At 48.0% G+C, this 13,163-nt stretch overlaps 1 protein-coding gene across 2 annotated transcripts in view; it reads left to right on the top strand.

Moving 5' to 3' along the window:
* The window catches only part of LOC119170225 (uncharacterized), an 80,067-nt gene extending 68,534 nt beyond the window's left edge, over window positions 1-11,533 (top strand). The window contains exon 5 of one of the 2 annotated variants that reach the window (XM_037421340.2): window positions 9,852-10,125. In XM_037421340.2, coding sequence (XP_037277237.2) covers window positions 9,852-9,877 — 26 coding nt within the window. In that variant the 3' untranslated portion in view covers window positions 9,878-10,125. Of the gene's footprint in view, window positions 1-9,851; window positions 10,126-11,334 lie in introns of those variants that run through there. The other variant, XM_037421324.2, reaches the window with a different exon arrangement.
* Window positions 11,534-13,163: the final 1,630 nt, after the last annotated feature.

Here is a 13,163-nt window from a genome sequence, read left to right on the forward strand (position 1 = left end):
TAGACTTGGGGAAGAAGCCCAGTAAATGTATGCCGACTTTTTCGAACAGTGATGTCAGTGGCTTACTGGTATAAGTGGGCCGGCCAATGGCGCCGTAAGTTGTTTGTGGTGTTGGCATACTTCACAACTCGCGACGTGTTGCTTGGTGGTCCTCCGAAGTCGAGGCCAGTAGAAACGTTGTCGGATGCTGTGAAGCGTCCGGGCCAATTTAGGGTGCCCAGTCGTGATATCAACAGGCATTGTTTGGAATGCCGGCACACGCAGGCATTTTGACACGACGAGGAGTAGTGTGGAACCATGGCTGGAGTAAGTCTTGTGGTATACTAGGGCATCATGAACGCAGAATGGCGTGCCGCATTTAGAGCTACGAGCTACATCGATTATTGGTTTCAGCGAAAGGTCACACTCTTGCTCATAGCGGAAAACGTGCATATTTAGGAATTTGGAGAATATTGCAGCCAGCTAGTTATCGAAATTGTCGTCATCAGTATCTAGTCGGATATGGAAGACGAGATGAGCAGTCGGCATCTGCGTGGCATCGACCGCTCTTGTAGGTCACAGAAAAATTAACTTATTGATGCCGCAAGCACCAATGACCCAACCGGCCAGCTGGGTCACGTAGCGCAATGAGGCAACAAACAGAATAATCATCCGTGACGATCTTGAATTACCCGCCGTACAAATAAGGTCTGGGTTATTGGACGTCGAAAACTACTGCAAGACATTCTAGTTCAGTGATTACATAATTCGTCTCAGCCTTAGTCAAAGTATGACTTGCATACGCAACGACGTGTTGGCGGCCTTCGTGATACCGAACTAGCACGGCACCAACATCGATACCACAAGCATCTGTATGCAGTTCCCTGGGTGCCTCCGGGTCGAAATGGCGCATGAGGGCTCCGGAAGTAAGCAAATACTTTAGCTGCTCGAAAGCAGCCTCACACTGAATGGTCCATCGAAATGAGGTGTGTTTGCGCAGAAAGTCTGTCAGTAAATAAGCAAGCTTAGTGAAGTCTTTGATGAACCAGTGAAATTAAAAACACAGGCCCAAAAAGCTTCGATAATCCTTCACAGTCGTTGGTTGCTGAAAGTTGCGGAGAGCATAAGCCTTTTGCAGGTTTGGTCGTATACCATTCCTGACGGCTAACAATTCAAGCACAAGGGCTTGACGCTCACCAAAATGGCACTTCTTTGCGTTTCAAATGAGACCAGCTTGTTTGACGCAATCGTGATGGAGGATAATAGTCTGGTAGAGGCCTGGTTGATGACAGTCGGAAGTTTTCAGCGGCATGTCGAGATGATGCCATCCGGTGGCAACCGTGACCCGTCGGGGAAGACGGAAGCTGCTGGGCGAAATCTGCAGTTTCTGTACGCAGTCAGTTTTCAGCGTGTAGCGCTCTCGCATTCAGTAAGGATGTGGTTCGAGGCACGCGGCGACCGAGCATTGGTAGAGAGCGTCACCTGCATGAAGACGTGCGTGCTCTTCTCGAACTACGTGTGGTACGAGGAAGGAAATGTCTTCGCAGGTGGTGACGTCCGTATTTACATAAGTAGGAACATTGTCTAAGCACCCGAACTAAGGTAAAATTCTCCGGGTTCTCAAAGACTCGAATGCGCGACACTGCTGCCTGAAAAAAGAAGTAGTGTTCAGATTTTCTTTTCTTATAAGAAATTGTATACCTCCTCCGCCTAGTCTTTTTACAAATGGCCCAGTTTTTCTTCATCACATAGATTTGCGTTTACAATCCCGCCAATCTTCAACACCTCTTCAATGTAGGTCGCGCACGTTTTGACGGGCAGCTGAGCACTACGTGAGAGTGTTTGCTCAGCTTTATTTTTCATTGAACTCGTGTCCTGAAAGCAGGCCTTCAGTTCTTTAACAAATATATCCCAAGTGCTGGGTAAAAGTTCATCGTTCTCAAACCACAGCAGAGTGGTCCCGGCAAGGAAAAATACAATACTTTCACGAGCTTCGCCGGGCCACCGTATTCGTAGTAGCGGCTCACTCTGTCCTAGTGTTTTAGCGAATCATCCGCGTCTTCGCCAGTTTTACCTCATAATAACAGTGGTTCAGGTGCCCAGTAGTTAGGTTGTCGAGGTCGACGGCCACCTTGTGCCACCTCGGTGGCGCGGGTGGATGCAGCAGCGTAGCCCATCAATGGTCTTGCTGTGTCGTGTTTCATGTTTGTGTGGCCTGGGTGTAGTCCAGCTAAGCGTCTGCTTCTATGAAGGCCTTCTGCTGTGGTGTCTAGGACGGCCAATAATCAATCACCTCCACTAAAACTGTTACGTATGTGATGGGTGTATTACACCGAAACGCCAGCGTCTAACCAACACTGCCGAATAGCCATCGCTCGAGACAGTTCTTCTTCCTCTTCTTTTGCGCTCTTTCAGTTCGCATTACAATAAGATGATGAGGAACGCCGTAGTGAAAGGCACCAGAAATTTCGACCATCTGGTGTTCTGAGACGGGCAAATTTTTTATGATTAATGGCACACCACGCTTTTGAAATAAAAAAACGCTACATCCACCGCTGCAATAGAACATGTGTCCTTATTGTCAGCAGCAAAGATAGTCTTAATATATGGGGGATTCCCGCATTGGCCTACAAAAGAATACACGTGATTCAGCTCAGCAGCATACCGCGTTACGCAATAAGCTAACTTTACCACTGTCACGTGTAGCAATTTAAGTGCACTTTAAGCGAGTACAGTTAGCCACGAGTGTCATTTGCGCGCTGTAACACGAGCAAGTTTAGTGTCACTCGATGCAAAGTACACTTGCCGACAAGTGCGTTCCCCATTCTCACTTCACTGTGACGGATGCGATGGTGCGTAGCCTCGGTACTTATGATGGTGATATGTCTGGTTTAACGTTCCAAAACCACCATATGATTATGAAATACGCCGTAGTGGAGGACTCCGAAAATTCTGACCACCTGGGGTTCTGTAACGTGAGCCGAAATCTGAGCAGACGGGCCTACAACATTTCCGCCTCTATCGGAAATGCAGCCGCCGCAGCCGCGATTCGATGCCGCGACCTGCGAGTCAGAGGCCGAGTACCTTAGCCACTAGACCACTGTGTTGGGGCCTCTGTGCTAACGGCTTGTACAGAAACACGCTGTTGCCTAAAGCGGCTCTTATAATATTGATACGCGTATGGAACTGTCGCCCCGACACAGCTGAATTGGCACCCAAATGAAGAAGACGACAACGTGGTTGTTGTGGGTTGGACTCTCGAGCTTCTCCCGTTGGCCTGCATGACTGTGCGCGATTTAAGCCGTTAGCAAGACCAGCTCTCGGTGAATAAATCTTCTCCGTAACATCTTTTGGTGGAAGGTCCGGGGTCTTCACACAACCCGGCTCTGGAACTCCGCAGTGGACGCCAGCTTTGTCCAGCCTCGATGCCTGAAAATGGCACTCAGGCCTCGCCACCCACGCCGGCTCCATCACTTGTGATTCCCCCCCCCCATCTTCTCGACCCTGGCACGTTTTCCAGGACCGACAGCACGGACGTCGAAGAATGGCTCGCATTATTCGAGCACGTCAGCAAGCACTACAGGTGGGATGAAACACTTATGCTGGCAATTATTCTATTCTACCTACGGGGTACGGCACGCACCTGGTATGAGACGCACGAAGAAGAATTAACCAGCTGGGACACATGCAAGCAAAAGCTTCGCGATTTGTTCGGTCGGTCAGTTGCTCGTCAGATGGCAGCCAGGCAGGAACTCGCGTCGCGTGTTCAATCATCGACGCAGTCGTACGTCACGTACATCCAAGACGTACTGGCACTGTGCCGGAAGACTGACAAAAACATGTCCGAGGTGGACAAGATCAGCAACGTGTTGAAAGGCATTGCTGATGATGCTTTCAACATGTGCAAGAACTGCACCACTGTCGACTCCATCATATCTGAATGCCGGTGATTTGAGCAAGCTAAAAGCAGGCGAATCACCCACCACATCGCGAGACTACCAAACACTGCTGCGACTTCGTCTTGCGAGGATTCTGCAGCGTCCCGTTCACTTGCGCCTCCTGCCAATATCGCAAGGATTGTTCGCCAGGAGCTGGAAGCCATGGCACCCACTTCCTATCAGCCCCCTGCACAAGACAACTGGGCAACAGTCTCTCTTATTCAAGCCGTCGTACGTCAGGAGTTTGCTAACCTGGGCGTCCAGGTTCCCCAGCCCGACAGACTTATGCCGCAGCCCATGAGCACTCCCGTCCACAACGCTGACCACCACTCTGCTCCACTTTGTCACTGCGGCAGCTTTGACTCCTCGGTTTCCACCACGCTACCGAAATCGATCTGAGTGGCGCACGCACGATGATCGACCCATCTGCTTTTCTTGCTCTCGAGTTGGGCACATCTCCCGCCATTGCCGCAACAGGTGGTATTTCCGGCCAAGCTTTCGTAATGTCGATCGCCGTCAGGACTGCGGACACTATTCGCAACCGGGTTTTCCGGATGACCATATTCTGGACCCTTCAGCTCGCCGTTCATTTCCACGCTCCGAACCGTCCTACGCTGACGTCGTCGCCCAAAGAAACTGGTCTAGCCGCTCGCCGTCACCTCAGGGTCGGCCGTCACGCTCCCCTCAACGCCACTGCTCTCAGTCACCGGCTTATTCTGCCCGTTCCCCGGGAAACTGACGAGTGCAGCTCCTGGAGGTGGCGCTGCGTTGACGACTCGGAACGGAAACCCTCAACCGGCTACAAATTCACGACGCAATTTACTTCGGGTGTTCGTTGATGGCCACGCCGTTACTGCTCTAATTGACACTGGTGCCCAAGTATCTATTATGAGTTCTACACTTCGATCTCGCCTGAAAAAGGTTCTCACACCAGCTATGTTCTCTACTGTTCGAGTTTCCAATGGAAATTGAACATCGGTGCTTGGTATGTGCACTGCCCGCGTTACTGTTGCTGGCCACCACACTTCCGTTCTCTTCGCAGTCCTCGATGCTTGCCCACACGACGTCATCCTTGGAATTGACTTCTTAACCGCCCACTCCGCCCTCATCGATTGTTCTACCGGTACCTTATGGCTCGAATTGCCTTTGTGCTCCGATTTCACTCCTCCAAGTCGCACTCGGCTACGATGCGTGGAGTCTCTACGGCTACCGCCCCAGGCTGCTATGTACATTCCTCTGTCGCCCTTCCCGTCCGTTCCTGATGGAGACTATCTGGTAGCTCCCCTCATTGATTTGACCCTTACGCACCACATCGCACTATCACATACTATAGTGGTTGTTGCTAACAACACGGTGCTACTTCCAGTTCTGAACTTCTCTACGTTGACCCAGGTGCTTCCCCAAGGCATAACTTTAGCCGATCTTTCCACCCTTGATGAATGTTTGATTTGTTCTTTTACACATGACACTAAGACCATGGCGAAACCTGTCATCACGTCGCAAAATAAGGCGTGCCTCGACAAAATGATATCCAGCGACCTCTTACCTTCCCCAGTTGCGGCGTTCTGGGGTGTTCTATTTTCTTACCTGGATATCTTTGACGTCGACGACCGTCCCCTGGGCCGCACAAGTGCCGTAACCCACCGCATCGACACCGGCGACGCCAGTCCACTGTGCAAACACCCTTATCGCGTGTCACATGCTGAGCGCCATGTAATACAGACGGGGGTCGAGAAAATGCTGAGTAAAGACGTCATTGAGCCTTCATCGAGTCCTTGGGCCTCCCCTGTGGTCTTAGTTAAAAAAAAGGACAACACCTGGCGCTTTTGCGTCGACTATCGCCACCTGAATTGGATCACCAAGAAGGACGTTTGTTCTTTACCCCGAATCGATTATGCGCTTGACTGCCTCCACGGCGCCAGCTATTTCTCGTCCCTTGACCTTCGATCCGGATACTGGCAAAATTCGGTCGACGACCGCGACCGCGAGAAGACAGCATTCATCACACCCGATGGCCTTTACCAATTCAAGGTCATACCTTTTGGGTTGTGCAATGCCCCGGCTACTTTTGAACGTATGATGGACTCTCTTCTTCGCGGTTTCAAATGGTCGACCTGCCTTTGCTATCTGGATGATGTAATAGTTTTCTCGCCCTCCTTCGAAAACCACCTCTCTCGTCTCTCGGCAATTCTTGACGTTTTTCGTTGCGCTGGTCTCCAACTGAATTCGTCGAAATGCTCATTTGGACGTCGGCAGATTAAACTACTCGGCCACCTTGTTGACGCCACTGGTGTTCAACTCGACCCTGAAAAAGTCCGTGCAGTCCGAGAATTCTCGGTTCCGCGTTCCACACAAGAAGTTCGCAGTTTTATTGGGCTCTGCTCATACTTCCGCCGCTTTGTCTTCAACTTCGCGGATATTGCTAGGCCCCTCACGGATCTCCTCAAAAAAAATGTGGCCTTTTCTTGGGGAAGGGACTAAGAACATTCCTTTGCGTCGCTAATTACCGCCCTCACATCACCACCTGTGTTGGCTCATTTTGATCCAGCGGCTCGAACAGAGCTTCGCACTCTTGCAAGCGTCCATGGCATTGGTGCTATACTCGCTCAGATACAGAATGGCACCAACCGTGTGATAGCCTACGCTAGCCGCCTTTTGTCGCAAGCGGAACAAAATTATTCCATCACTGAGCGGGAATGCTTAGCCCTCGTTTGGGCTATTGCGAAATTCCGTCCGTACTTATACGGACGTCCGTTCGCAGTCATCACGGACCATCATGCGCTTTGCTGGCTGTCGACGCTTAAGGACCCTACAGGGAGACTCGGCCGATGGGCACTTCGATTACAGGAGTACACGTTCTCGGTTGTTTACAAATCGGGAAAGCTGCACAACGATGCTGACTGCTTATCCCGGCATCCCACTGATCCACCTAGCTCCGCTGATTTAGAATCCGATGCCTCCGTTTTAGCCATCACTGACTTTCTGAACGTGGCTGACGAACAGCGCCGAGATCCATCGCTGCTCACCATCATTGACCGCCTTCAATCGCGTTATGCTGATCCTTCTCTTAGCAGATACCTGCTTCAAGACAACATTTTGTACCGCCGCAACTTACGCCCCGACGGCGCGGAACTTTTACTCGTCGTACCGCATCACCGGCGAAAGGATGTTCTGCGACAATTCCACGACGCTCCAACTTCTGGACATCTAGGAGTCTCCAGAACTTACGACCGCATTCGACGACGAGTATTCTGGAAGGGTCTGTACCGCTCTGTTCGCCAATACGTCGCATCTTGTGACCTCTGCCAGCGCCGAAAGAAGCCTACGACTCTACCTGCCGGTCTACTTCCAACAATTGAAGTTCCAGCCGAGCCATTTTATCGAGTGGGGTTGGACTTGCTAGGTCCCTTTCCTACTTCTATAGCTGAAAATAAATGGATTGCAGTGGCCACAGACTATGCCACTCGGTATGCAATCACTCGAGCGCTACCAACCAGCTGCGCAACCGACGTTGCCGACTTTCTGCTGTACGACATTATTCTCCAGCATGGCGCTCCGACTCACCTGCTCACAGACCGTGGTCGCTACTTTCTATCTCATGTGGTTGATGATCTACTCCGATCTTTTTCTACCCGTCACAACTTCACCACATCTTACCACTCTCAGACTAACGGCCTTACGGAGCGCCTAAACCGCACATTGACGGACATGCTTTCCATGTACGTATCTACCGACCACACTGATTGGAACATAGCTCTTCCGTTCGTAATCATCGCCTATAACTCGTCCCGTCATGAAACAGCGGGCTACTCCCCTTTTTATCTACTCTTCGGACGTCATCCCTTACAGCCCTTCGACACACTGCTTTCCTCATACCACCCATCCTCCACCTCGTACGCTCAGGATGCAATCACCCATGCCCTCACGGCACGCGCGGTAGCGCGTGCTCGGTTATCGTCGTCGCAGACAGCACAGAAGTCTCTTTATGACCGTCAACATAGAGATGAAGTTTTTTATGCGGGATCTCTTGTTCTCCTGTGGCTCCCATCTCGACGTGTTGGCCTCGGCGACAAACTACTATCGCGATACGCTGGGCCCTACCGAGTCATTGGTCAGGTCACACCTGTGACCTACGAGATTGCCGCTACCACAAACTCATCAGTTGCCTCACTAAGAACGGAAGTAGTCCACGTTTCTCGTCTCAAGCCCTACAACGCTGACTCGCTCATTTAACAGACACCGAGACGGTGCCTTACGGGCCTGGGTGATGATACGTGTATGGAACTGTCGCCCCGACACAGCTGAATCGGCACCCAAATGAAGAAGACGACAACGTGGTTGTTGTGGGTTGGACTCTCGAGCTTCTCCCGTTGGCCTGCATGACTGTGCGCTCTTTAAGCCGTTAGCAAGACCAGCTCTCGGTGAATAAATCTTCCCCGTAACAATATATTCAATCCATTGTTTTTGTTATGATGGATATAATTATGTATAAAACAAGTCATAAATTACAACAAAAACCTCACTACTTTTATCGTCGGGCTCATTGCGGCCACGTCCGCTATGAGGATGCGGCAGCACATGCAAAGCAATGGCTGCTTCTATTGTGTTGCTTACTTTCAGGTACACTTGCACATGTATAGGTGAGTTGTTGTCTAGTCAGTTAAAATGGCATAATGCACAGTTGCTACTTGCACGAAGACAACAAGGCCTGAAGATGAGACATGGGCACAAAAAGAACAAATATACGTTGTGCTGGAAATCCGTCAATCACCACTGCCATCACTTCCAAAGTACACTTCGCTTTCTGGTGTAAGAGCGAACCGCCAAAATGACACTTCGTGAGCCTGAGTACACTCGCTGAAAGTGCACTAAAGTTGCCATGTGTGACAGAAGTATTAGTTATAAAATCTGAAGCCGACTTTCTTATTATAAAAAGTGCTCTACTAACAATTACCTGTGAACCTAGACTGGTAGTTTTAATAAATGTGTGAAGTCCTGCAGCTATGTGAGAAATTTGGGCTAGTTGGTTTCGAAAATAACAGGTCATGGTACCAGGAAATTAACAGATGCGGACCAGAAGAGGAAACACAGGACTATGCTAGATGTCAAGTGGTGTAATTTACCGAAGTCCCGCGTCTCTTCTGCTCGTCACCGTTTTTTGTTTCAATAGTACTATGGTGAACTATTTGGAATGTATTCACGCTGTATATTGAATAAACCCGTACACTGAGTATTGTGCTAAAAAATTATGCATAGACTCACTGTTGGAAACAGCATCGATGATGCCAAAAGCCAACGATGCATGATGAAGCAATATGAAAATGACCACTGATCATAGTAAAGTAAATATTTTGCGCCACCTGCCATGGTAAACAGATCGCGGTGTTCAGTTACTGTCGCGATAGACGCTGGCTCAACGCTGCTGCGGCGGCCGCATACCGATGAAGGTGGCATGCCAGAGGCTCGTATACGCGGAATAATGTGCGCATTCAAGAAAAGCAGGTGGTTAAAAGTTTCAGAGCGCTGGCTGCCACATAAAGATATAGTTACTTAGAACGTATAACCTTAGCAGTTACCATTCATACTGAATTATTGGCAGCACAAACAAACGGTTCACAGGAAGAGGAAACAAATAAGCGCATTGTCTGTTTGTTTGTGTCTTCTTTCTGTGTCCCGTTAGTTCACACTGCCGATATTTCAGTATAAATCTACACTAAGCAGCCCACACATCTTCTGCCGTTGTTAATCATATGTCATTCCGTTGATATAATAAATAAGTCTGCCTGGATTAGTAAAAGCCTCTTTTCAGCCGTGTAATACTTGTCGAACCCCACACACGACATGTTGGGCATTTGGGCAACGCACTACAGCGAAAATATGTGTGTTACGGAAGGTTTGGTGCAGATTTCTGATGTACGCAAATGTGCACCACAGCCAAAATCCAAGAGCCCGAGCCGTGACGTCATGCAAGCTTCCCACCAGCGGCGTCGCTACAACTTCTCGGGCCTAACAGACACCAGCTCGATGCATTGTCAAGGCGTCGATTATTTCTTTTTCTTTGAGTTGTTAAATCATGATAAAATCGTGGTGCAGTCAAACTTTCGGATGGCATTGACAGCTGTTTCAAGGAGTAGCAATGTTCCAGGGGTCACTGTTATGCTTTCAGTTGTAATGATGTTCGGGTTATAGCGTATTGAACCAAGGCGACCTCTTAGCGTCTCTCTGTGTTACTGAGATACAAACCACAAGGAATAAAAAGAACATGAGGTATCTTCATCTCTTCAGTGTTCACATCTTCATCTTATCGGTGTTCACTTTAAATAGGCTGACTGCTTCGCAGCTGTGCTCCCGAAGATGTTTGGTTTATTAAACGAAGTGGCATATCTATATGTCGCAACGCAAGTGCACTATAAAGTATTTACGCTTATCGTCACTTTAATATATTCAATATTTCGAAAACAATTTGGTATTTGTTGTAGTCCACAATTTAGTCAATCCCACCTGACAGAAGTCTGTTTTCTTCACCCCACCGTGGTGGTCTAGTGGCTGAGGTACTCGGCTGCTGACCCGCAGGTTGCCGGATGGAATCACGGCTGCGGTGGCTGCATTTCCAATGGAGACCGAAATGTTGTAGGCCCGTGTACTCAAATTTGGATGCACGTTAAAGAGCCCTAGGTGGTCGAAATTTCCGGTGCCCTTCACTACGACGTCTTCCATCATCATATGGTAGTTTTGGGGCGTTAAACCCCACGTATTTATCAATCAAGTAGTCTGTTCTCCGTAGATAGCTTCAATAATCAAGTGCGAATAGAATAAAAGTGACAGTATGAAGAAGTTCTTTCTGTTTGAAGTTTTGCTTTCAGTGAAATATGCATTCTTCGTGTACATCAAGATAGAATGTGATCATGCAAACACCTCTAATGATAGAATGCGCAGCCATGACATGGTACTCTTACGTCTGTGCTCGGAACTCAATCCCGTGCCAGAGTGGCTGAATTTCCACGAGGTACGAGAGTGAAGCGTTCGAATCATGTGAATTAAGATAAGATAATTGGTTTCAGTGGTTTTTCATGCCAGGAGTACTGTAGGAGTAGGAGGCACATGGAAATTAGGACCTCTTAAGACCTTGCATGTGCGCTTATTCTAAGTACGCGAAACAGCTACTTTCGCAGTTAGAAAACCTTAGAACGACGCTGTGGTCATTCTGTTTTCACGGTTATCGCGATGGTTTCTGTGCATGTTGAGGAACGCTGTATGAGCATTGGTAAAGGGTACCTAATCAAATGTGCCAAATTATCTGCCGAGTATGTCCAGTGCGTAGGACACCTTACCCTATAGAGATCACTAATTATTCAGAGCGTTACAACTGTTTGAACCAATGCGTTAAAAGTGATATTTCTGTTTTTGTGTGTCGCAGAATGCATCTTGTGGGTGAGTGACGCCTTCCGGCAGAACGTCCCAGAAAAATGCATTGAAGGATATAAGAGAACATGCCCTACTGGCACCCTGCTTAACAACGATGCCTGTGGCAACACGCCTTAGAAGAAATATCTTTGTGTTATTAGGTGTGATATGTTGGTATTGACTGCCTGTTAATTAAATTACACTTTAAGCTATGTTTGTGTGGGTCTACTGGCCAGAGCAGTTTTCGCAAGTGCGATTTCTGCTACGTGATTTCATAGTATCTCCACTCAGCTACAGTTTTTCAATTTTTTTCTCCCTTTTTTCCTTGTTTTATAGTATGATTTGTTTATATTTGCGTATCATCGTTACATATCTCCGATTAGAGGGACACTATGAAAGTACTAAGTAGCGGAGAAAACACATTGACTCGTGCAAGCTGTAGTTAAACCACTTTAAATCGTTTGATTATACTGACGTGCTTTTTATTGCGCTGTAAACGTAAAAACCTCACCTTCAGGGCAGCTCTAAATATGTTTCGCAAGCGCGATATATTAAGGCAAATCGCTCGGTAAAATATTGTATTTGTCAAGTTTAATTTATCATGCAAAAGACTTCGGTGCATATCGTCAACAGGCTCGCATAGGAAGAGATGAGTGTAATATGGTGTTGTTCGTTAAAATTATCACAATTCTCACGCCATTGCGCGACCAGAAACACTGCATTTGGTTGCGGTGTGTGTACCACAAAGTTTTTAGAAAATAAAATTTTTCGAATGCAACGGCTCGATAACGGCTTCACGCGGTGTCCTACACGAGTTTTATTGCAGCATCAGAAAATATTGCAAGTAAGGGTCCATGAAAAGTGTATAACTGTGTATTCAACCTCTAAAGTTTTAGGCGTTCGCTCGGTTGCAAAAGTAGTTGGTATGAATTGTATGAACAGAGGATCAGAAGATCAGCTCTCTAAAAGAAAAATAAATAGCATGTCCGAGAAATTTCGCTGCCTTGAAATCGTACCCCTTCAAGCTGATCTTTCAGAGAGAGTGTCAGGAAGAACGAAAAGCAAATCGCCCTGCCGCAGTGGTCTAGTGGCTAAGGTACTCGGCTGCTGACCCGCAGGTCGCGGGTTCGAATCCCGGCTGCGACAGCTGCATTTCTGATGGAGGCGGAAATGTTGTAGGCCCGTGTGCTCTGACTTGGGTGCACGTTAAGTAACCCCAAGTGGCAGAAATTTCCGGAGCCGTCGAATACGGCGTCTCTCATAATCATACGGTGCTTTTAGGACGTTAAACTCCACATATATATCTATCTATGAAGGGCAAATCGAAGTCCAAGAAAATGCGAAGAGAAAGGTAACAAACATTGCATTCATGCCCCAACATGAAAGATCTTCTGTTAAGGTATTTACGTCAATTTTGAGCCGCACGCAACCATGAGTTGTAAGCAGTAACACGAACCTGCGCAATCCCAGTCGCCAGACATACATCAGTTGGAGACGCCTAAGTGACTTTCTGGTATCTTTTATGCCTTTACAAGGACTCGTTATTTGTACAAGATGAAACAATAAAAGACGAAATAAACAAGAAATGACCGCAGTTTCCCGAGTGGGAACACGGGATAGCATGCGATGCATATATGTTGAACTGCGAAAAATGTGTTTTGTATTTTGCGACATGCATGTGTGTTATGAGTAAACACGAGTGAACACGCACGGGCGCATGCTGAGAAAGATGATGTTTATTGATGAGACGCTTTGGGTATTTTGAGCAAGATGGCTTTATGGTCCGTAAAGTGAAGGGTGAGTAGGTTTGTTTGCAGCGGTCGAAGGTCGAAATTTCGAAAG

This window comes from Rhipicephalus microplus, chromosome 3, assembly GCF_043290135.1.
Source record: "Rhipicephalus microplus isolate Deutch F79 chromosome 3, USDA_Rmic, whole genome shotgun sequence".
Lineage (NCBI taxonomy): Eukaryota > Metazoa > Arthropoda > Arachnida > Ixodida > Ixodidae > Rhipicephalus > Rhipicephalus microplus.